Source organism: Convolutriloba macropyga, chromosome 7 (genome assembly GCF_964194025.1).
Source record: "Convolutriloba macropyga chromosome 7, txConMacr16.3, whole genome shotgun sequence".
Lineage (NCBI taxonomy): Eukaryota > Metazoa > Xenacoelomorpha > Acoela > Convolutidae > Convolutriloba > Convolutriloba macropyga.
In genome coordinates, this window is record NC_134474.1 from 18,933,420 (window position 1) to 18,956,986 (window position 23,567).

General features: G+C 34.1%; 4 protein-coding genes across 7 annotated transcripts in view; 1 reads left to right on the forward strand and 3 right to left on the reverse strand.

Moving 5' to 3' along the window:
• The window catches only part of LOC142342666 (putative transporter YutK), a 280,988-nt gene extending 274,314 nt beyond the window's left edge, over positions 1-6,674 (reverse strand). The window contains exon 1 of the mRNA XM_075394132.1: positions 6,655-6,674. The gene's annotated coding sequence lies outside the window, so the exon portion shown is untranslated. The remainder of the gene's footprint in view (positions 1-6,654) is intronic.
• The window catches only part of LOC142342672 (failed axon connections homolog), a 548,023-nt gene extending 541,344 nt beyond the window's left edge, over positions 1-6,679 (reverse strand). The window contains exon 1 of the mRNA XM_075394143.1: positions 6,657-6,679. The gene's annotated coding sequence lies outside the window, so the exon portion shown is untranslated. The remainder of the gene's footprint in view (positions 1-6,656) is intronic.
• Positions 1-6,679, reverse strand: part of LOC142342673 (failed axon connections homolog) — a 546,280-nt gene extending 539,601 nt beyond the window's left edge. Inside the window, exon 1 of the mRNA XM_075394144.1 lies at positions 6,656-6,679. The gene's annotated coding sequence lies outside the window, so the exon portion shown is untranslated. The remainder of the gene's footprint in view (positions 1-6,655) is intronic.
• Positions 6,680-7,350: 671 nt separating this feature from the next.
• Positions 7,351-23,567, forward strand: part of LOC142342667 (uncharacterized) — an 80,483-nt gene continuing 64,266 nt past the window's right edge. For 3 of the 4 annotated variants that reach the window (XM_075394134.1, XM_075394136.1, XM_075394137.1), the window contains exons 1-4: positions 7,351-7,563; positions 12,330-12,540; positions 21,024-21,059; positions 21,599-21,843. In XM_075394134.1, coding sequence (XP_075250249.1) covers positions 7,488-7,563; positions 12,330-12,540; positions 21,024-21,059; positions 21,599-21,843 — 568 coding nt within the window. In that variant the 5' untranslated portion in view covers positions 7,351-7,487. The remainder of the gene's footprint in view (positions 7,564-12,329; positions 12,541-21,023; positions 21,060-21,598; positions 21,844-23,567) is intronic. The other variant, XM_075394135.1, reaches the window with a different exon arrangement.

The following is a 23,567-nucleotide window of genomic DNA, read 5'->3' on the forward strand; positions in this document are numbered from 1 at the left end:
AAATCGAATATTTTTAAAATCAACATGACCATAATATTTCGAGTAATGAAACTAGATACATTTATTTGGAACTGCTTAAGAAGCCATTGGGACCTCTCAACAGTGAGCTTTGATTTGAATTGTTCTGTTCTGTAATTAACATAAAAAGAGATCAATTTTGTTAAAAAAAGGGATCCGACTGATTACAATACGAAATATTTTGGATTGTAACAGTCCAAGATTGGACAAAAACCAGCCCTGACCTCGCCGTTTGTCCATTAAGAACACTCATTGGTTTCGAGTGTTTTGGATCTAGATGATCTATTAGTTAAAAGATTTTAAAAAATGCTGCGTTTTAATCTTAGAGTTATGTTATCAAAAACGGCAAAATTTTAATTCCAGACTACTCTCTATTGAATTGGAAGTAGGACTAGCTCCCTTTGTAGTTAATCAAATTTTTTCTCTTTTTTTGGATGCGTTCTTACGGCAAACTCAATCAAAGTAGACTAGGGCAATTTTTGATGAAAAAGGCTGAATTTCGAAATATTTAGCCAAAATTGTAGCCTGAAAAATCAAATAAAAATAGTCAACAAAACTTTTTTGTGTCTTTAAAAGTAAAATCAACAGTTCTTTTGTTAACAAATTTTACATATTTTAGCAAAATTGCAAAATTAACAAAATTTTAGGCAAAAATTCCGGAAAATGTGAATAAAAATAACGCAAATCGGTCTAATCACAAAAATTTAAACCACGATAACTAACTCTAGAGAAGGAAATTCAAATTAATCTTCGTAATTCCATATTCTAGGGTGAAGGGGCTTTTTAATGATACCATTCACAATTGTCTACGATGAATATATCGATCGGTCAAAATTTTCTGAACAAAAGACCCAGTTGAGTATATAGTTCCCCCCCCCCCCCTCAAGAGGGGTCGTCGGAACAAAAATATATTTGCTGCCGAACTGTTTAAGAATTAATCGCCGCCATTGAATTTTTAATGCTGCCTTTTTCTGATTTATCCGGTTCAAGTAGTTTTGTTGAGTGTTATCTTTTAGCTAGCGGTTATAAAGTCTGAGTAAGTTTAATAACTTGTCGTAATCAAAGAACAAATTCGTTGGTTACTTATTTGTACAGCTTCATTTTTCGCGCTTGAACATACACAATTTAATGCTCACTTAAATTACACATATTTAAACTACGCCATAAGATTTGACGTCTTTTACGCTGCCATTTATTAAGTTTTTTAGACTGATATATTTTAAGCAAATAGTTTATTTCTAGACGGACGAATTTTTCTTCAAAAGGTTAAATATTTATTTTGGAAATCTCAGAAATAATAAGCTTTTTTAATTCTGAACGGCTGTCGCCAAATTAGGAGAAAAAGTGCAAAAATTGGTGATATAATGTGTAAGATCTTGTCATCGAAGAAGAATATATATGGCCGAAGTTTTGCAATATTGTCGAGGACGGTCATTTGCTATTTATTCTGGGACGAATTGTTCTGTTGACATTGGTGAACATTCCTTATTTGAAGTTTATATAATACTGATGTTCAAATTGCCGGTCATTTTTACAGTAGTGTTTTTTATGTTCAGATCCGTTTTTATTGAAGATTAAGTTTCATAGAGAAAATTGAACTTCGGTGGATTTTTAACAAGAGACATCAACTATTGCTGATAAAATTTGCTGATTGGATTACTGCGATAAATCAATTCAAGTTATATTTTTTAAGTTTCCTGCAACAAATGTCATATAATTCACTGTGAGCGCTTGGTGTTTCGTCTTGAACTAAAGTTGAAAATATCGGAGACGTGTCCTAAATTAAAATACTTTGCATCTGATTTGATTAAAAATTTTTGAACAGTGAACTATTCTGAAAGCTCATTGGGCATATTTTAGTAACGGTGTCAGGACAAAATACCCAATGCCAAAATACCCAATGTGACAAAATACCCAAAATATACCCAATATTTTATTCTAACGTTGAAACTATCAGAACGATTATTTAGCATAATATTTAGTTAGTGCGTTTGGCCATGCCTCGCGGGCCATGGCCATGCCTCAGTGGCCCGTGGGACTTGATATGAAACTATCACAACCGACTTAATTGCGAGAAAACATGCTTGTAAATTTGAGTGCTAATTTGTAATCGGATTATTGAACGAAAAGATTAAAGGGAATAAATTGGGTATAATGGCATTGGGCATTTTGGCACATTGGGTATTTTGGCATTGGGTATTTTGTCATGTAACCTTTAGTAACGTGGTATGTAAGAACTCATATTTTGTAAAGGGGGGTAGTTAAAAGAAGAAGAAGAAGAAGAATTTATTTCTCTGATACAAAATAATAATACTAGCAACACAAAGTCTAATATATATTTAGCACAGAGGGGACAGCAGACGGAACCAATTAGTTCACTTGAAGCTGCCCTAATCCAAAAACATTGTATTACAGAAAATGAATAATTATCAACTAAGTCCATTTAAGTATCCCAATCTCACCAATGCAAGTAAAAAAAAACGAAAAATTAAAAAAAAGAGTAACTTAAAAAAATTGAAATTGTTTTGCATTTTAGCTACCTGACTGATGTAGAGCATACTGAGAGGCTTTGAAGTGATGCATGATTTGTTTGAGGGAAGGGGTACGTTACATTGATCAAGCTTAGGTTCTGACACCCAAGTGTCAAGATTCCAAAACCCAAGATCTATGTAACGTTGACAGACTTCCTCCCCCTGCAACGAACAACCCACGCCACTTTTGTGGCCAGGAATTCTTAGAAGTTCGTTAAGAGGAAGTCTGACTGCTCTATTCACTATACTATACTTTAACTATCCAAACACAAAGTCAGTTAAGTCTATATTGCCTAGATCTTATAGATCCCTTATACTATGAACAATTTTGGAAAAAAATGCATTATCTATCTCAAGAGGTGTTTCAAGAACACCGTTTTCAATCAGCAAGTTGAACAATTTAGCTCCTCTAAAGGCTAACGAACATTTTTTAAACCTGTTTGACTTGGAAGGCAATTTTAGAAGATTTTGTTGAGCACTGCGCGTTAAACGGGGGTTTTCTTTATATTGAAACAGGTTATTCATATATTCCTCCGAATGCAATTTTCCAGCAGAACGAAGAACACATTTCAGAAGCTCATATATGTACAGTTCATAGACCGAAAGAATTTTATTCTGGACAAAAAGATTACCAACATGCTCGTCTTTTTTCATGAAATAGATTGTACGCAATATTTTCTTTTGAAGAATATGAATAGGCTTTAATGCATTCAGCGATGTACATCCATAAACTAAAATTCCATACTGAATTATGGGTTTAACGTTTGTATCATAAAACCTCAGCAAGAAAACTCTAGGAACTAAGTGCCTTAGCTTGCACAAAATTCCACACTGAACACTAAGTTTTTTACAAACTGTTTCGATATGGTAATTGTACTTAAGTTGATTGTCCAAAACAATTCCTAAGTACTTGCAGTGCGATTGGGAAACTTGAAACGATCCAGCTATGTTTAGATAACTAGAATCTGGAGTCACATTATTGAAATTAACATGCACCGTTTTCTCTAAATTCAGTGTTAATTTGTTATTTAACAGCCAAGTGTTTACACTAGCTAGATCCACTTCCAGCTCATTTCTGGAGCAGTTAATGCCCGCAATGTTAGTATCGTCAGCAAACAGAAACACGTCACTGCTATTACATGCCTTAGGGAGGTCGTTTATATAAATGATGAACAACAAAGGGCCTAGAATTGAACCTTGAGGAACGCCGTATTTTATATCAGACAGCTTAGATCTTACACCATTTACTTCAACACACTGTTTACGATTGCTTAGAAAACTTTTCATCCAATTTTTACAAGGACCCACTAAGCCATAAAGATCAAACTTTCTGAGTAAGATTTTATGGTCAATTGTATCAAAAGCTTTCTTTAGATCAATGAAGACAGTTGCCGTTGTTTTTCTATCATTATGTTCTCTTACTTTTTCCGTAAATTCAGCTATGGCGTCAATAGTACAATGCTTGCGCCTAAAACCAAACTGTTTCTTGTGTAAGAGATTGTTGCTTTCAAGATAATTATGGATCCTGGAGTAAGCTATTTTTTCAAAGATTTTGCCCCAACATATTAAAAGAGAGATGGGCCTGTATTCATTTCAGCAAGCTTTATTTCCTGATTTGAAAAGGGGAAAAACTTTTGCGATGGACAAGGCCGTAGGGAAAATACCCTGATGGAAGGACATATTAACTAGTTTTGATAGATAGGGAGCCACTACGTCTTTACAAGCCTTTATTACTTTGGAACATACGTCGTTTAAACCACAAGAAGTTTTATTTGATAGGTTATCAATGACATCAGATATCTCCTTTACATTGGTATCATAGAACCAGATTGAAAAATTAGTGTGCTGACTGAAAGCATTCCTATTTAAGGGAATTTGAACACATGAATTGACGAGTTTTTCTCCAACAGAAGAGAAAAAAGAGTTCATTTCTTGCGCTATATCAAATGGTTTTGTTAATTGTCCGAACTCTGTTTCCAACATAGGTATTTGATCTGACTTTTCATTTTTGCCCTGAAGATCATTTAATATTTTGAAAACTTTCCTCGAGTCACCCAGACATTTTTAAAATTTCTTAAAATAGTAATTACGCTTGCATCTTTTGCTCTCTTTTTCAACTCCGTATCTCAAAAAGAGATAATTTCATTCGCAAACTGGCGTTATTCCGATCTTTGGACCATTGGTCATGTGCTTTATTTCTTTTGTTGATCAAATTTTTTAGATTGTTAGTTAACCATTTAGGTTTCAGATTTGATTTATGACAATAAACTTTCATAGGAGCATAATGATCAAAAACCAGCTGAAAACAATGTTGGAAGGAATTGAAGCATTTATTCATTTCACCCTTTAATTCAATTTTTTGCAACTGATGACTCAATGTAAAACAAAACATCTGACTTCACTTGAGATTTTATAAACGAGATATCTCGAAAATTTAACTCTGGTTTAAAATTGCTATGTTTGGCAACAATTTCAAGGGAAATTGGATAGTGATCTGAGAAACTTTTTTCATCTTTGTGAGTTTTAATCTTGCCTTCCACATTTTTTGTTATAAAATGGTCGATACAGGAATCCGTAGAAGTTGAAATTCTTGTCGGATTGCTATTTAGCAGCTCGAAGCCATTACTATTAATAATATCAAAATAGGCTGCTGTTAGATCATTTTTCTTCAAAATGTTGATATTGAAATCACCACAAATGATAACGCTAGAGTCTTTTTTACTTAAACATTGTAAGGTTTCTTCAAGGCGTGCGAGAAACTCCATTTTGTTATTTCTCGGAGGATTGTAAACAACCAATATGAAGTAGTATTTTTATTTGCTTCTACTTTAATCAGAAGGCTTTCATCTAAGTTGCACTGTTCCTCAGCGACTAATTTTACTGCTTCTCGGCATTGAATCATTACACCTCCTCCACGGTAGGGTCTTGTTTTAGAAACGAGCGTTTTATAGCCTGATAACTTGAAGCAATACGGTGTCATATTATCTTTAAGCCAGGTTTCTGTTAGACAAAGAATATCAGGGGGTGACTCGAGGTAGCCTAGTTGTGACTCCAGTTCATCATAATGTTTTACTAATGATCTTGTATTAAGATGAAAAATTATTAAAGAAAGTTGATCAGTTTTTGTTTTCGGCAACTTTTTATTTAATTGCTAAAACGATCGATTATCAAAGCAGAATTGTACATCCTATAATTCGTATCTCAGCTCAATACCTCCTTCATACAGTTGACGAACACAATGTACTTTATTATTGTCCTTCCATTTGTAGAACAAATTTCCCTCTCTTGTCCATGTCGATTCTATTCTTGTGTCGCTTTTCATCAAATTGTGGAACCTTAGTCTGGCTCTTGTTAAGTCTTCAACAATCGAAACGTTCATGGTTGTGTCATTTTCTCTCAGCTTTCTCTTGTTTCTTAAAATTTCAACTTTGCTTACTCTTCTGGTGAAACGAACGATAATGGGTCTTTCGTTCTTATTGGATGGAAGACGATGAGCAATCGAGATGTCTTTTTTATCCAATGCTACTCCAATATCGGATGCCAGCTCCACTACGTTGCTTACTGTTCTATCGCTAGACTCCCAAATCGTGCGATTATTTGCATCAGTTGTTATGCGCTCAGACATTCCCATTATTCGCAAATTGTCTCGCCTATTGTAGTTCTCCAGCATTTCTGTTTCTGATAACATCTTCAATGTCAGCTCATCTTTTTGATACCTCATTTGTTCTCGAATGGAATCTGTTGCTGAATAAATTTCTGATTTTACTTCATTTAAAATTTCCTCCTTTGTGCCATTTAAAACTTTTTCAATCATTTCTTCGATAGCCTGCTTTACTGAACACTTCACCTCATCAATAATTTTGGGAATAATTTTTGCTACTGCTTCGTCAATGAAACTTAATACGTCCAGATCACCGTTTTCGTTTAATGGGCTCAATTCACTTCTAGTTCTCTTCTTTTCGGATTTACCGACTGGTGTTTGCAGCGGTGATAGATCATGGAATCTAAGTTGAGGCATATTCACGTCTACTGAGTCATCTAAACGCTCTTTTTGAAAGTTTTCATGTTTTTTGGCAGGGTTATTTAGCATGCCTCGCGGGCTCATCTCTATTTAATAAGTTTATCACAACATTTAGGCTAAACACTGGGTTGCATAAAAACACTGGGTTCCAGAACACAATAGATCCCATTTTTGATTGTTAATAAAGAATCGAGGTCCCCTTTAGATTTGGACTCAATTGGCTGCTGCAGCGCACCCCCTTTTTGGGCTGTGGTTTCAACCTCGACAGTACCCATGGAAACAGGGAGAAAGGAAATAGAATTGGTTCCGAAGTTTTCCTGTTTCGAAAAAGTTTTGCTCTCCATTAAGTTTTGCGCATGCTGCCAACGTTTAGCAATGGTAACACTGAAGTAGTGTGGAACCAATAGTGTTGCATATCCTCTTCTATTTAGATATCTATTCTATTAATCGAAGAAATTTTGCTTGAATAAGTAAATTTTTTCCGTATTATTCTACTTGTTTGAGCGATAATTGCTAACAGAATATCGCAAGTACAGTCTTTTTTCTTACAGTATTTTATGATTGTTGTCAAAACTGAAGGAACGCTGATCTTGATGCTTAAATTGTTATGTAATATTAATGTCCGCTGCATGAAGTGGAAATGCGTACAGATAGTGAAGAGAAATTAATAGCTTTTTAATATAGCTTTTTAGATATGTCGCAAGAGAATGTGTGTAAAAGGCGCGCGCTCGGTGTCCGAATTTTAAACTAGGCTACAACTTAACATCTGCTGTTCTAGATTTAGCATGTCTGTTGGTCAAATATTATCGGCAAATACTTATGCAAGCTCTTCTTAATTACGGCTTCTATTCCAACTAATTCTCGTACATTCCTAATTTACATTCTTTTCTTCGTGGATCAAATTTTATCGCACAACAATGTCTACAGTAATTGAGCCGTGGAAATTAATGTCGTTATTGTTAATTATGGCGCTGACGTGGACCACTTTGGAAGGTTAGTAGGCACATTCTAGTCGCATCAGACTTTCAATCCATATAAACATTGACGGTGATGTTAATCCACCCACACTGAACGTTAAAGTCTCCCTCAGTTCTGTTTGAGGGAATTTGAAGTGATTTTATTATATCAACATTTAAATGATCACGTCAATTTTTAGGCTTCACACGTCTTTAATAAAGTCTAAAGATTTGGAAATTCGAAGATTTGGAACAAAACGTAATCAGCACTGATTTGTTAATCCAAGACGTGCATTTCATTGGAGAAGTACTGGTTGAGACTTGAAACCTGTTCTAAACTGTATTATTTACGTAACTCAAGGAGAATCAGTAGTTTGTGCTCTCGCCTAATGTTCCAACCGGTAAAACAGAAGAAATGGAAGTTTAAATTTAAAATATGTTCATCGCAGATCTTTTATTTATTATGTATTCGAAGCAAAATTTAGCTAGGTTTTTGTAAAATGTGACCATGACAGGTGACCAGGTTTTTTCTGGAACAAAAACTTTGTTGATCGATTCACAATCACCATTAGAGATTTAAAACATTGTTTCATATTTTAGCAAATAATTTTGCGCTATTTAGCAGATAGTTTCTAGCAAATATAACAAATAATATAATTTGTTTTCAACCGAGAGTTGTAGACGAAAATAAGGGTTGAGACATGATTGAAAATCAACTTTCTCTAATTAAATACCGGCGAGAAGTGAACAGAAAATTTGGAAACATTTTCTATCAAAAAAGACCCGATGTAAGGTTCTAAAATCTAACGATTCAAAATGTTTTCATCCCTGCGACTCGAGCTTCAAATTATATCTAACAAGAAAGGTAATATAAAGTGTTAGACAGTCCAAAAACGCGCGACCAGGGATTCAAGAAAGTTTCGCTGCTTGCAGTATAACAAATTCGCGCAGTTTAATAATAGCGTTTTTATTGGTTATTTATTACTACAGAAATTACTGAAAGTAGTTATAGAACAAGTAAATAATTGAAAAGAAAAGCTGCCAGAAAAGTTTATGAAAACGGCCCACTGCTTTGTCGCATTTTCAATTCTTATCCATTTTTTACACCTTCTTTATAATGCAAAAATATCAGTTGTGGTCGTTTATTATCAAGTAAAATTAATTGATAAGAGAGAAACATATGATAAACAACTGCACATACCAGAATTTGGAATGCCAGAATTGTGGAATGCCAGAGTTCTAGCGACGTGCCAGAGTTGAATACCTTTAAAGAACTGAATAATTTAGGCCTCAATTGGACCATAGTTCTTGATTTTTTACAAAGTTTTTTCTCATTTTTTTAGCACAAGTGACGTAAATTTTGTTCGAAAACTCTGCTGAACTTAGCAAAGAGGGAAGAGTTGTCAAAGAGCAAATCTGTTTTTGGTCTTTGACGAAAGTTGTTGAAACTAAATTTGTTTTTACAAAAATTAGAAGGCTCACTGTCTGTGCCTCAATTAAACAACAAGCAGATCTAATTGTTGGTACTAGGCTTGCTGTTCAAAGCATGATAATGGCTAAAAACAAAAAAAAATCAGTAAAATTGTATATTTTTAAAATTGTGGCATTTTATGTTTAACTAAAAGTAGTAGGTTCGGAAATATATTCCTTCCGAAGTATTTTTTTTCCTAGATCGAATTGAGTTGTTGAAAGTGAAGCCTGTAATCTTAATTGAAGTTATATTGAAACAGATCTTGTTTACAACGATCTGATGATTGGAAATGGCTCGCAAATGAATTTGAAACTGATATTGTCAGAAAACTTTTTCACATCGGTTGAATGAACCCATCCTCTTTTGATTATCACAGTTTGCAAAAAAATGTTGTTTCATTCAAATATTTGTTCAAATTCTGTTAGATTTTTGCTGCCACGGAAGAAGTATTGAATTGATTTATCGACAGATTTTCCTTTTCGTGAAATCCGTTTTTGAGAAACAAATCAACTGCAAAATTTGGGTATGCCTATTATAATATCAATTAATTATGTATAGTTTTCTTATTTACCCGGAGTATAATTGTATTTATCGGTATTTGTATATTTAGCCTTGAGCGATATTAATAGCCGCGAAGCGTTAGCTGAGGCTATTATTGGCCTTCTCTTGGTTTTTTTTTGCGACTCGAAGAGGAGTATTGGTTTTTACGACTCGAAGAGGAGTATTGGTTTTCTTAAGGTTTTTTTTTACCGGAAGTACTATTCGTTCAGACAATGTTTTGACCTAAAAGTGAAAGCGAGTAAAATTGCAGTGTGAACTAATTTTTTCCGAGCGAGAGAAGTTTTTTGATCATGCGCTGCGTTTAGTGAATGACTTTTTGACTTTGAAAAGTAGTTTTTGACTGAATGGCACATATAGATAACCGTTTTAGCCGTTTTTTCGTCTAAGTGGCCTAGTTTTTTTGCTTGTAATTTGGTTTTTTGTAGAAATAATTTTAAATCGATGCTATGTTGAAATGTAAACTCCGGAAATTGATAGCACAGTTTTTTGCATAGCCTGAAATTGCGTTTCAAATGCGAAATGGGCACATATTTCCTGATTTTTTAGTTAATTTTTGGTTTTTTTTTCTATTAATTTCGTCATTTTTGGATCTTTTAGCTGTTTTTTTGTCAAAAATTAGTTAATTTGGCAACTTCACTTTGATAATTCATATGATAACTCAATGCCTCTTTCTACCTCGATGTAATTTTGTTTCATAAAATTGTACATTTGCTAATCCACTTTTCGTAGTTTTTTGCCAATTCTTTTCAGTTCTTTGTTTGTATTTTGCTTTTAATTACTAGAACTAATATTTTAGGGAACATTAGGGACTTTAATTTTGTTTCAATAAAAATTCAATCATTTTTTGGTGTTAAATTTTTGAAAAAACAGATAATTTTTTTTTCATAAATGCAGTCTTAAATATTTTTGGACTACTTTTTTGCAAAATGTTTCATTGTTTCGTATGTCTGAGTTCTGCTTTTTCTTGTTTTATTCTGTTTAGCAAGTTGGATTTTTGTCTCGAATGACTCGTTGTCTTTTCTGTGTCTCGAATGCTGTTCAATGAAATGTACTCGTTTTTCTTGATTTTATAAATTTGATTTTTAACTTTCAAAAATCAAGAATTGGTCTTTTTGTTACGGTGTTCCTAACATTGTGTCCATATTCTTCACATTCTCGTTTGTATCATTCTAGTTTTGTCCTGGCACCTAATATTTATTCGTTATATTGATTTTTTCAGTTGTTAAAAAATTGAATGAATTCAGCTTTTTCTTAGATCTTGGTTTCTTCGGTTTGCAATTGATTTAATTCAAAATAAGGCAGTACTGGGAGTTTGCTAGAAAGTCTTTTCCAACATTTCCATTTTTTACTATTCATTGCAATTTTCTTCCCGGCTTCGTGTTGTTTTCGGACGATTTTTTGCCTTTGAATATTATTCTGTTGCTTTTGTTTTTCTATGATTAATTTAATTTTTGAATTAGTATGAAATGATGTTGTCTAGCATATATACAACAAGAAAGAACCATGTATTATTTTTGTCCTAATTGCCGTGATTAGAAATCTAATTGTAGTGGTTCTCTGATTCTTAAGTTTGAGCACTCTTTTTTGAATAATTTTGACTTTCCTGTCTTTTTTGAAAAGTTTTTATCTGCCGTTTGCTTTCGCGATCTTTTTGAGATTAGAATAATTAATTATCTGAGGTCAATTGATGGCCCTGTTAGCTTTGTCAGGCTATCAGTTTTTTGACCATCCTAAAATTTCAGACTTTTTTAACGTTACCAAACGTTTTCAATAATAAAATTTTGCTGCATTTTCTTTCTCTTGGTGACAGTGGTTTAAATTTCACCGATTTTTAGATCAGACCCGGGGAGGTAATGAGTTAATGGTTTAATACAAAAGGTAATGGCTCCAGCTTTTCGTGAAGTTTTGGTGCTTCGAGTCGCTTCCGGAATTCTTCCGGCTATGTTTATTTTTTTTGGTCGTCAAGATTTTTGTTACGACCATATGACGTCACATGCACTTCAAATCTGCTTTTTGTTCATTAGTTCATGCAATTTCAACTGAATTGCGTGTATGACGTCATTTTTCACTCTTAGTGGAGCTAGTTTTTTTTGTTCATTCGCGTGATTAAATTTTTGGTCATTCGTGACTTACCACACTCTTAAAAATGACTTCCTCACTCTGAAATTGACTTTTCTTTGCTTTAATTCAAAGAGATAAGGTCAAAGGAGTGTTTGCCACTCTTATTGAAGGTTGTTTAAGAGCAGCTAATAGAAACAGCACTAAGTTATACAGATTCTTAATCACCTTAATTGAAAAACAATAAGCTTCTTTTTGGTCTGTCTTTTTTTACCTTCTTTTTGAGACTGCAGATCTATGAAGCTATTGCGGCTATTTTCTGGCAATTTGCCGGCAATGTTTTGTATATTTTCCTAACCCCCAATTAGTTTGAAGGCTTGGAATAAAAATTTTGCCTTTTCTTCACTAATAATCTATCATGAGATGGAAAAAATAAGGGTACATCGATCCATGGGATCAGGTGTCTTAGAATGATGAATGAAAATAGACTTGTTTTTTGTGAATTTTTAAGCTGGAGAGAAAGCGGGTAAAGCTGTTGAGAAAATTGAGTTTTCGATCACGATATAGCATTTACCGGCTTTGGTCACATTAATCTATACAATTAAATTGTAATTAGCGAATGGAAAACAAGTGAACCTTCAACACTGACACAATCTGCAATCTGCGCCTTTTCGTTCTCTAAGTCTGTTTAAATTTCACTTTTTTTGTGACAGGTAGCTCAGACCCAGTGAGAAAGGCAACTGATTGCAAACACGGTACCACCAAAGAGTATTTTGACAAACAGTTCCAGATGTCTCGAAAACAGGTAGACGAGACGTTTGACAGTTACTGCTACACAGAAGATCTGACCACATACAAATGTTGTCTTGAGCCTTGGATGGGCGGGAGTGGATCCATGATCAATAACTACACGGTTTCTCTAGTGTAAGTTAGTCTCGGTCCACATTCAATGAAATAACTGTCACAAAGAAACCATTGAGTTCCATGCTGTTTGGGTTGGTTGTCAGAACACAATACGCAGACTAATATTTCACAAAGTTCACCAAGCTAAGTATGTAATAGAGGCGCTTATCCTGTGTTTTTTTTATGATACCCCTAGAAAGCTAGAAAGGCCACTTTTCTGCGACTACGCTTTGGATGGAAAACCACAGACTAGAAACCTTTTATTATTTGTCTTAATTTGATCTTAATGTTCAAAAATTAAGTTTTTCTCTTCAGACCATTTTCAGCCAATTAACACTGTGACGATTTTGCAGCTCGGAACGAGATAATCGTTTTCTCAATATAAGTATAACTCAGCCGTTTTTTGTCGAATTCGTCCATTTGTTTTGCTTTCGTTCGTGGAAATACCTCTGAAATTGATACCACAGTGTTTTTGAGAGCCTAACAATGCGTTTCAAATGAAAATGGGAGAATATTTCGCGCATTTTTTTGGATAATTTTGGGCTTTTTTCGTTGATTTGTTTTTTAGATATTCAACTAGTTTTCAAAAGTCAGTGCAGATGGCAACTTGGGCTTGATAATTTGCGCATCGAATGCCTCTTTCTAATGTGACTTGTTTTGTCCTTATCAAATTGTAAACATGCTATTCCGATTTTGGCCGTTATAGTCCAATTTTTCGGTTTTTGTGTTCGTATTTTGGTTTGAAGTTCTAGAAACACTTTTTCGTACACTCAGGGATTTTGATTTCGTTTCATTAATTCATGATTTTTGGCATTGAGTCTTTGAAATTAATTAACAAATTTTTCAGCTGCACTTTTGTTTTGACACTTTTTAACATTTTTCAATGTTTGGAATATCTGAACTCTGTTTTCTCTTTTTCTTTATTTTTTGAATATCTGAACTCTGTTTTCTCTTTCTTATTTTTTGGTTTCTAATTAATTTCGTTTGATTTAATGTACATTGAGATTTAGCTGGATTTCCACGTAAAAGTTTTGAAGGGTTATTACCTTCTGTGAATATTCGTGGGACGTCGGTTGTGATAATGCAGGATTTGTTGCTTTTGAGTACTATTGTTTTTGCCTTTTTGAATAATAATAAATTTTGTGCAATAGTTTGAACTAATTCCGTCTGATATCTCCAGCCAGAGAGAAGAATATCTTATTTTTGTCCGAATTGCTGTAACTGCAATACGGAATAAATATGTTTTCTATAATTTTTATTCTCTGTTTTTTAAGAAAATCAATTTAGTTTCTAAAAGTTTTATCTGCTCTTTGTTTTCACTATTTGTTTTTTTGGGCCACAGAGCTGAAATCTGGGTCTTAAAGACTAATAGTCATTTCATCTTAATGTTCAAAAATTAAGTTTTTCTCTTCAGACCATTTTCAGCCAATTAACACTGTGACGATTTTGCATCTCGGAACGAGATAATTGTTTTCTCAATATAAGTATAACTCAGCCGTTTTTTGTCGAATTCGTCCATTTGTTTTGCTTTCGTTCGTGGAAATACCTCTGAAATTGATACCACAGTGTTCTTGAGAGCCTAACAATGCGTTTCAAATGAAAATTGGAGAGTATTTCGCGCATTTTTTGGATAATTTTGGGCTTTTTTCGTTGATTTGTTTTTTAGATATTCAACTAGTTTTCAAAAGTCAGTGCAGATGGCAACTTGCGCTTGATAATTTGCGCATCGAATGCCTCTTTCTAATGTGACTTGTTTTGTCCTTATCAAATTGTAAACATGCTATCCCGATTTTGGCCGTTATAGTCCAATTTTTCGGTTTTTGTGTTCGTATTTTGGTTTGAAGTTCTAGAAACACTTTTTCGTACACTCAGGGATTTTGATTTTGTTTCATTAATTCATGATTTTTGGCATTGAGTCTTTGAAATTAATTAACAAATTTTTCAGCTGCACTTTTGTTTTGACACTTTTTAACATTTTTCAATGTTTGGAATATCTGAACTCTGTTTTCTCTTTTTCTTTATTTTTTGAATATCTGAACTCTGTTTTCTCTTTCTTATTTTTTTGTTTTCTAATTAATTTCGTTTGATTTATTGTACATTGAGATTTCGCTGGATTTCCACGTAAAAGTTTTGAAGGGTTATTAGCTTCTGTGAATATTCGTGGGACGTCGGTTGTGATAATGCAGGATTTGTTGCTTTTGAGTACTATTGTTTTTGCCTTTTTGAATAATAATAAATTTTGTGCAATAGTTTGAACTAATTCCGTCTGATATCTCCAGCCAGAGAGAAGAATATCTTATTTTTGTCCGAATTGCTGTACCTGCAATACGGGATAAATATGTTTTCTATAATTTTTATTCTCTGTTTTTTAAGAAAATCAAATTAGTTTCTAAAAGTTTTATCTGCTCTTTGTTTTCACTATTTGTTTTTTTGGGCCACAGAGCTGAAATCTGGGTTTTAAAGGCTAATAGTCATTTCATATGTTTTTAGCCCTGTAAGTTATTGGGCGTATCAGTATGTGGCCATCCTAAGAATTTTGGGCCGTTTTTCAACATCACCAAATGTTTCTGATTTTGTGAAAAGCTGTTATGTGAAGATTTTAATAGTTTTTTTACTTGTGTTCTGGCTATGAGTGGTTTTTGTATTGTTACCGAATGGTGTCGTACTCGTTTAAACTTATTCCGATGTCAACCCTCAAATTTTTCTCCAAGAAGAGTCTTTTGAGAAGTGTCACCCTATGAGAGGGGACCTTGGTTTTTGTAAATATCATCTCACCCAACGATCGGGGAGAACATAAATAATTTTCAAGAGTTCAATGAAGACTGAAACGAGAAGATTTTCAAAATTTAAGGAGAACAGGACTGATGTTATAGAGAGCGATTGAGAAGAATGAAGAATTCTTCAACAAAACAAACACACTTATTTGAATCTTTAATGAGCAAAAACTTTTGATTCCGAATCAGTTTGATAACAGAGATTTGTTTTAAGTCAACTTAACTTCTATTAGTTTTTATAGCGGTTTAAATGCTACCAATTTTTGATCATATCCTGAGGTAAAAAGCTACTAAAGGTAACGGTTTCGTCTGCAGGTGCGTTTTTTTTTGCGAAGTTCTGGCGATTCAAGTCGCTTCCGGAATTCTTCTGGTTATTTTACCGTATGAACTGTATTCAGGCGCCGTTTTTATTGGGAAGCGGAAGTGAGTAAAATATCAGTGTCAACTTAATTTTGCTGCTTGGGACGTTTCTTATGCGTTGCATTGATCGAACGTCCTTTTGACTTTAAAAAATACTTCCGACAGAATTTTAAAGGTAGTTAACCGTAAAGAAACCCCAATGATGCCCCTATCGAAACTAGAGAGGTCACTTTTTGCGGCTATATTTTATTCATCTGATCACTTATAAATTTTGCCTTGAGCCTTGAATGGGCGGGAGTGGATAGCCGTCGGTATCCTCTGCACAGCTATTATTCAGGCACTCTCCTTTTTTCGAATCGAAAAGGTTAATTGGTTTTCTTCAGATGTCGATGACTCAAAGAGGAGTATTGGTTTTGACCTGAAAGCGAAAGTGAGTAAAACGCCAATTGAACTAATTTTCGATTGAGAGAATTTTTGATCAGGTTCTGCATTGACTTAATGACTTCTCGACTTTGATAAGTTTTGTTTTTTTTTGTTCGTGGAAATGAGTTGCATCCGGTCCTATATTAATGTGTAATCCTCTAAATTTGATACCACAGTGTTTTTGAGAGCTTGACAAAGCGTTTCAAATGGGAGAAATGAAGTATTTTGCATTTTTGGATTTTTGTTTTTTCTTGATTTTTTTTAAAGATCTTGAGCTTATTTTCCGAAGTCGGTGCAGATGGCAACTTCCATTTGATACATTTATACATCGAATGCCTGTTTCTACAAATTTTTTGTAAGTGAAATTTTTTAAACTTTTTGCACGGTATTTTAATGTTTGGAATGATTGAGATATGTTTTCTTTTTTATTTATCCGTACAGGTAGATAGCTAAGTAGTTTTTCGAAGCATCGATTGATAAAAGATGTTTTTTTTTCTACCTTGATTTTTTCAAATTTATTTTAGCGTCAAAAATCAAGAATTTTTTTTCGTAATTTTCTGTACAATGAGTCCTTATTCTCCACAGTCTGGTAGGTATCACTCTAGCATTCTCCTGAGGCCTATGATTTTGTTTGCTCTGACTTTATCAGTTGTTTAAAAAGTTAAATGATATCGGTCCTATTCTTAGGTGTTTTTCCTATTTTTTTATTTGCAATTTTTTCCTTTGATATAATGTAACATTGAGATTTTGCTAGATTTCCTTTTAAAAGTTTTGAAGGGTTATTACTTTCTCTGTATATTCGTGGGACGTTGGTTTGGATAATGCACGAGTTTTTTTTTGCATTTGAGTATTATTCTGTTTCGGCCTTTTTCATTAAGAATTTAATCATCAATAATTTTTATATGTGTGATAGGTTGAACTCATTTCATCTATCTCCAACCAGAGAGAAGTATATCACATTTTCCGCATTGCTGTCCCTTCAAAACGAAAAAAAACATGTTTTTGAAATACGTCTCAACTTTTAGTGTTCTTTTTTTGGAAAAATTCAATTTAGTTTCTAAGAAATTTATCGGCTTTGTTTTTATTATCTGTCTTTTGGGCCGTAGAGCTGATTCAGGAAATCTAGGTCTTTAAGACTAGTAGTTATTTTATGATTTTTTTGGCCCTGTCACTTAATGAGCCTATCAGTATGTGACCATATTAATAATTTTGGGGCAATTTTTGCATCAAATGTTTCCAGTTTTTGTAAAATGTTTCCAGTTTTCAGTATTTTTAAGTTAAAGTATTTTTTGTTTTGGCTATGATTGGTTTTGGTATTGTTAGTTAATGGTGCAGTACTTGTTGTAACTTATTCCCATGTCAGTGATCAAATCTTTCTAGTTATGATAGCCTTTTTTCCAAATTTTTTGATCAAATCTGGTGAGGTAAAAAGCTACTGTTTTAAATCGAAAGGGTAACGGTTTCATTTGCAATTCGTTTTTTTGCCGATGGGTCGCTTGGACGTTTCGATTCGCTTTCAGAATTTTTCCGATTATTTTCTTGCCGGAATTACTAAGTGTTCAAGTGTCGTTTTGATCGGGAAGCGAAAGTGAGTAAAAGTGCAGTGTAAACTTATTTCTGCTGCTTGAGATAAGTTTTCTTTTCATGCGTTGCATTGATTGAATGACTTTTTGACTTCAAAAATTTTTCCGAAAGAATTGTGCGAATAGCTAACCGTTTTTGCCGTTTTTTCAGTCGTTTTGGCTCATTTATTTTTTGCTTGTAGCTAAGTTTTAACGAATTTTTTTTATCAAAGCTGCACTAACTTCTAATGCTGCGCAATAGTGTTCTCAGAGGGCACAATAAATTTCAGAATTTTTTGAATTTGGGTTTTTTGATAGTTTCTGTATTGTTTGTTCTTTGAACGGACTTTTTGGAATCAGTGTATGTAGCATTTTTGCATCGCATGCGTTGCCTTTTCAATTTTTTAACGTGAATAGATTTTCTGTAAAGCTTTAATTTATGCAAAACCAACAGGTTCTGGGTTTTTTGTTTTTCTTACAATTGGGCTTTCGATTTTGGTTTTGTTTAATAAAACGAGCCTTTTCGTGCATCGTCAAGGCTTTAATTTTTGTTTTAATCAAGATCAAATGTTTGCAGTAGGTTTTGAATTTCACTGCAAACAGCAAGTTCAAACAAATGAAAATCAAAAACTTTGATTCTTTTTCAATATTTTTTAAATAAGTGGTCGAATTTTGTTCTCCTTGTTCCATATTAAGAGGAAAATAGGCAGGTAAATTTTTGAACCATCAATGTTTAATAATGGAAAGCATTTGTTTTTTTTTTGTTTTTTTGACATTTTAGTGAAAATGATTAAAATTGCCCTGTCAAATAACTTTTTCTCAGCGAGAGAAGTTTTTTAATCATGCGCTGCGTTCAGTGAATGACTTTTTGGTTTTGAAAAGTTTTTGAGGGACTGGCGCAAATAGATCAAAGCTTTCAGCCGTGTTTTAGTCCGTTTGCGCCATTTTTTTTTAATTGTAACTTTGTTTTTGTAGAAGTTTGATCGATGCTACATGCAATGACACGCAACCATCTGAAATCATGACCACAATGTGTCTGAAAGCCTAATAGTGCGTTTCAAGCTCATATTTCTCATTTTTTTTTTGTAATTTTTGGCTTTTTCCTTAATTTTTTTATTTTCCCCTCTATAAGCGGACTCTTTTTATCAAATAAATACACATGTCAGGGTCTTGTTAATTGCTCTCAAACAAAGTGTAGCAATTATATAAGTTCTGTTGGTCTTTTTTATGCAATTTTTCGCTTGACCGATTTTTCGTCTGACCCATTTGACTTTTCCTTAAAAACGGGATAAACAGGTAGCGCCCAGTGGGCATTAAGTTCTCGTAGAGCCTTTCAGCTAACTAATCTCCAAGTATATTATGCGATTCACAGAAACTGTTTTGGAGACTTACACTTATGGTGTGAAGAAGTTGCTTCAAATTTTACACCCCACAAACCCCCCCCCCCCCCAAAAAAAACAGCCTCCTCCCCCCCCCCCCCCCCCTACATCAGCACCCTTCACCCTCTCCACCCAATCCCCATCCCTGCACATTGTTCAGGCCGTAAGGGCCCCGTGCAGCCGAAAATCCGCCTTCCACCTTTGCCAGTTTTTCTGTTAATGTTTTAAAATGTTAGGTTTAATTAACTAGGTGTTTCAGTTCAGCGGGGATTGTCTGTTTTTCTGTCCGAGTTGTTTCCGGAATTCTTCCGGTAATGTTTTTTTTACCGGAAGTACTTTTTGCTCAGGCGGCGTTTTGACCAAATAGTAATAGAGTGAATTTACAGTGTCAACTAACTTTTTTCTGAGCGAGAGAAGTTTTTTGTTCATGCCCTGCGTGCAATGAGTGACTTTTTGACCTTGAAAAGGGTTTTCGAGAGATGCCGCATGCATTGATATGCAATCATCTGAAATTGATCCTAAAAAGTTTTTGAAAGTCTAATAATGCGTTTCAAGTTCAAAATTGGCCCGGTTTACTCATTTTCTTGCTTCTTTTTTGGCTCTATGAGCAGACTTTTTTCCACCAAATTAGTGCAAGGCTTTTCTTTTTAATTGCTCTCAATTGAAGTTTGTAGCAGTTCTTTTACTCCTGTTGGTCTTTTTAATTAATTTTTTCGCGTGAGCGATTTTTTGTCTTAACCACTTGACTTCTTGTCGTCAAAAATGGGATAAACGGTTAGCGCCCAGTGAGCATTAGTTCTCCCAGAGCGTTTCAACTCACTAGTGTTCAGGTATGCTATGCGATCCACTGAAACTGTTTTGGAGACTTATTCTAATGGTGTGAAGAAGTTCACCTCATCCCCCTCCCACCGTTGCCCCCAACTGTTGCCCCCCGGTAACCCCCCCCCCCCAGCTGTGCATACGTCACGCCCCTTCAATTAAGCTTACGCCAGACTCACTAAACCGTGGCTAGGTACTGATCTAGCCAACAGCTCACTGGTTGTTTGAGAGCGATTCGCCCTACGTTACCGGCTTTTTTGATAATTCTTGAATTGGACGCCTCTTTTTGATGTTATATCTTTGTACTGAAACTTCCTACTGAAACATGAAGATGTCTATGTAATTTTCTTAAACTTCAATTGCTTAATACTAAGAAATTCTTTTTTTCACCTCATTTTTATTGTGATTTTTAGAATTTCCAATTTAATTTTTTGGTTTTTCAGAAATTGCGAACTAGTTTTTTATGTCTATTTCACTGTATATATCTCTTCAGTTTGTGCCCCCAGTACGTTATACAATCCCAGTTATAGAGCACGTGCCGTTACATAGTTAACCATCCTGTTAAAATATGGCTCATGCGTCTGGGGGGTGCAAATAATATGCGCCCAGTAGGCTTGGGGGCACAAACGGAAAATATCCGTTTTTAATTCGCCTTACCTTTTGATTAGGTTTTTTTTATTTTTACCTAATTCCCAATTTTCACGCTTGACTTCTGAGTTAATTCACTTTGTTTCAACTGAATTGATTCCAAATTCTTTCGCGCATTGAATTACGCAATGTAGTGAAAACGGTCAAAGTCAAAAGAGCAAAATCAAAAGAAGCAGGACAAGCATATAAAGCATAAGTAAGGAGTTTTTTGTTCGACTGTAGCGGTCAGCTGAATTTTAATAAAAATTGGTGTTCTAATTGCCCACTGAGAGGGTAGTTTTGTTCTTAATGTCGATCACTCAATGCGAGGAGACTTTTGTATCGTCTGCAATAGGATTGTTTATGTAACCCAATGAGCTGAAGAGAACGAAACCCCTTTGGGACTCATATGTAACAGAGAAAAATTTGCACTTCAAAGAAAGAGACAGATTGATATGGTAAATGAGCAAAGAGATTTATCATCATTTAAGCTTTGTGATATATTTGAACTGCTAATATGCTTTGATCAGGTACTGAGTCAAAATTGCTGTCAAATTTAGGATTGGGAATATTTTGTCTGCTGAGGAGTTGCACAAGTAAGTATGCTAAGACTCATTATGATAACTGGTTAACAAGGATGTGTGGTTTTCATTCTAAGCTCAGCACTGTTAAACACGTTTCCAACACGAATGTAAAGCTGTCATTATCAGTTTATAATCCGATGGTTTGTTGTCCCGTAATTAACCGTCCTTGTTCTACATTAATTTTGCTACTGGAATCAATAAAGTTAATAACAAGGTTTGGTCTATTTCAAAAGAGACCCACTCAATAACAGCAGATTGCGTGACTTTGAAGTACCTAAAAAAACTGACAATAGTCGAGAACCACGTAGTTAGAGTAGTAAGCCAGAATTTCGGGGTGACTTTAGCAGAGTTATAAAACTTTGTTTGAAACATGAAAAATACGATGCGGAGATCTGGCATTTTAAACCTTGTTCGTGCGTTTTTCACGTTTAACTGCTGAAAAGAATTTGACTTTGACTGAACAATCTTATTTTCCTTTCAAAACTAACAGGATCGAAATCTTTTGGCATTTACCTAATTTTATACAAATGAACTCGATTTCTGCTTTGCAGTGCTTCCAATAATGGAGAACGCCCTGTTGAATGGAAAATCTATCCCATTAATGACAACTCGGTTATAATCAACAACGGAAAATGTGTTCAATTTCCCATACCGCAATCAGGTGCTACGTGCAAGGTCAAATTATTATATTCAACAGTTGGTCAGAGTGAAGGGTCACAGAATGTAAACAAGGATCAGGGTTTGTCTTCTGCACTCTACTATGCCAACTTTATGCACCCGGAAATGCCCTACTCAAGTAAGAGACCACTAAACTTCCTTTGCTCAAGTTATCTTGACGTCTAAAAATCCAGCACGCTTAGTTCACTTGCTTATCAATATCGCCAAGGAGAGTCGGCAATGTGCGTTTGCACATAATGCTTCGACCACGCTCAACCACGTGTTTGACTTAATTGTCTACCAAATGAGGAAGAGATAGAAAACTTTCAAAAAATTCATATTTTTAAAAGTAATTGATGAAGCCATTCAAATACTTGCTTTAAGCTGCAACCACTATACAAATGAAACCATAATTCATTTGAGTGCCAATTATATCTGACGTCAAATAGAGTAAGAGATAAGACAAACAAAAAAATCAATTAGAACAAAAGCATTACTTACGACTGGAACTCAATGTCTATCTATTTTTTTAATACAAAACTTAATGAAGAAGTCAAAATATCATCATATAGAAAATTAACTAACAAAATTAATTTGAATTTTAGCAGACAAAATATGGGAGCTGTCTTCGTTGAGACAGACGAAAAACAAGAAGGGCAAAATTAAACAATGATTTAATAGTTTTTGAAAACAATTCATTTCAAAGTCATGAAAACCAATAGCTATCAACTGGAATAATTGAATGACTTCGTTTATAACATCCTGCAAAGCCATTGAAACCTGTCATTATACGGATTGTCATGAGACTACAAAAAGAACAAGTGCTGGCGCAATCAATTCAATTCAATTTTGCTAGGAAACGGAAGCCTACAAAATAGTATTCTATTCACTAATATTAAATATAATCAATTGCGTCTTCTGTCAACGCCATTTTGTGATATGTGACATATGACTTTTCAAGATCTGGAAAAAGTCGAAAAATTTCAAAAAAGTAATGAAAACTTGGTGTTATGAACACCATAGAACGCTTATTTGTACAATAAAACAGCAATGAAGACTACATTCAACTTCAGTGGACCGCTCTCTTTGTTCAGACATTGAAAGTTGCCAGAAATAAGATCAGAAGTGTAAAGGCTCAAAAAACTATTATTCTTTTTTGGAAAACAATTTTTTTAAAACCATAAGTATTAACAACTATAGGCTTTATAGTAAATAGATTAATTTGTCACTACTCAGGTAGCCAACTGTACATTTCAATAATGAGACTAAGTCCAAGGACTGCAAATTAACAACGAATAAGGATAAACTCTAATTTTCAAAAATTTTGTAAATTTGTAAGCTCACTAGCTTTTCATTTGCACGTAAATTTAACTGGTAAATACTTGTGTTTCGATTTGGAACCATTCTGTTCTGTAGTTAACAGAACACACAAAAGGAAAAAATTAAAGTAAAGCGCCCCATTACAATGCGAACAGTTCTGTAATGAAAATTTCCACATTTAGACTAAGACGGGTCTTGTTATTGCTGCTTGTCCATTGAAACAAAAAATTGTTCCATATAGTAACCAAATCGCTAAGTCGACCAAAATGTCAATCTATATAAATTAAAATGACTTTTGAATACTTACGGAGTTAATTTAGCGAAAAATCATTATGTGTCAACTGAAAGCATCAGGTAGTTTTTTTCAATAGCTCCTTAGATAGAATTAGGAATTTTATCAATTTTATCAGTCATAAGACTACCGAAAGAAAATCAAAATGTGCAAGTCTCAATAATCTCTGAAAAATTTAGGAAAACAATTTGTCGGAGCAATAAAACCGTGAATTTTGCTTAGAAATCGGTTTATATATTTATTTGACCTCA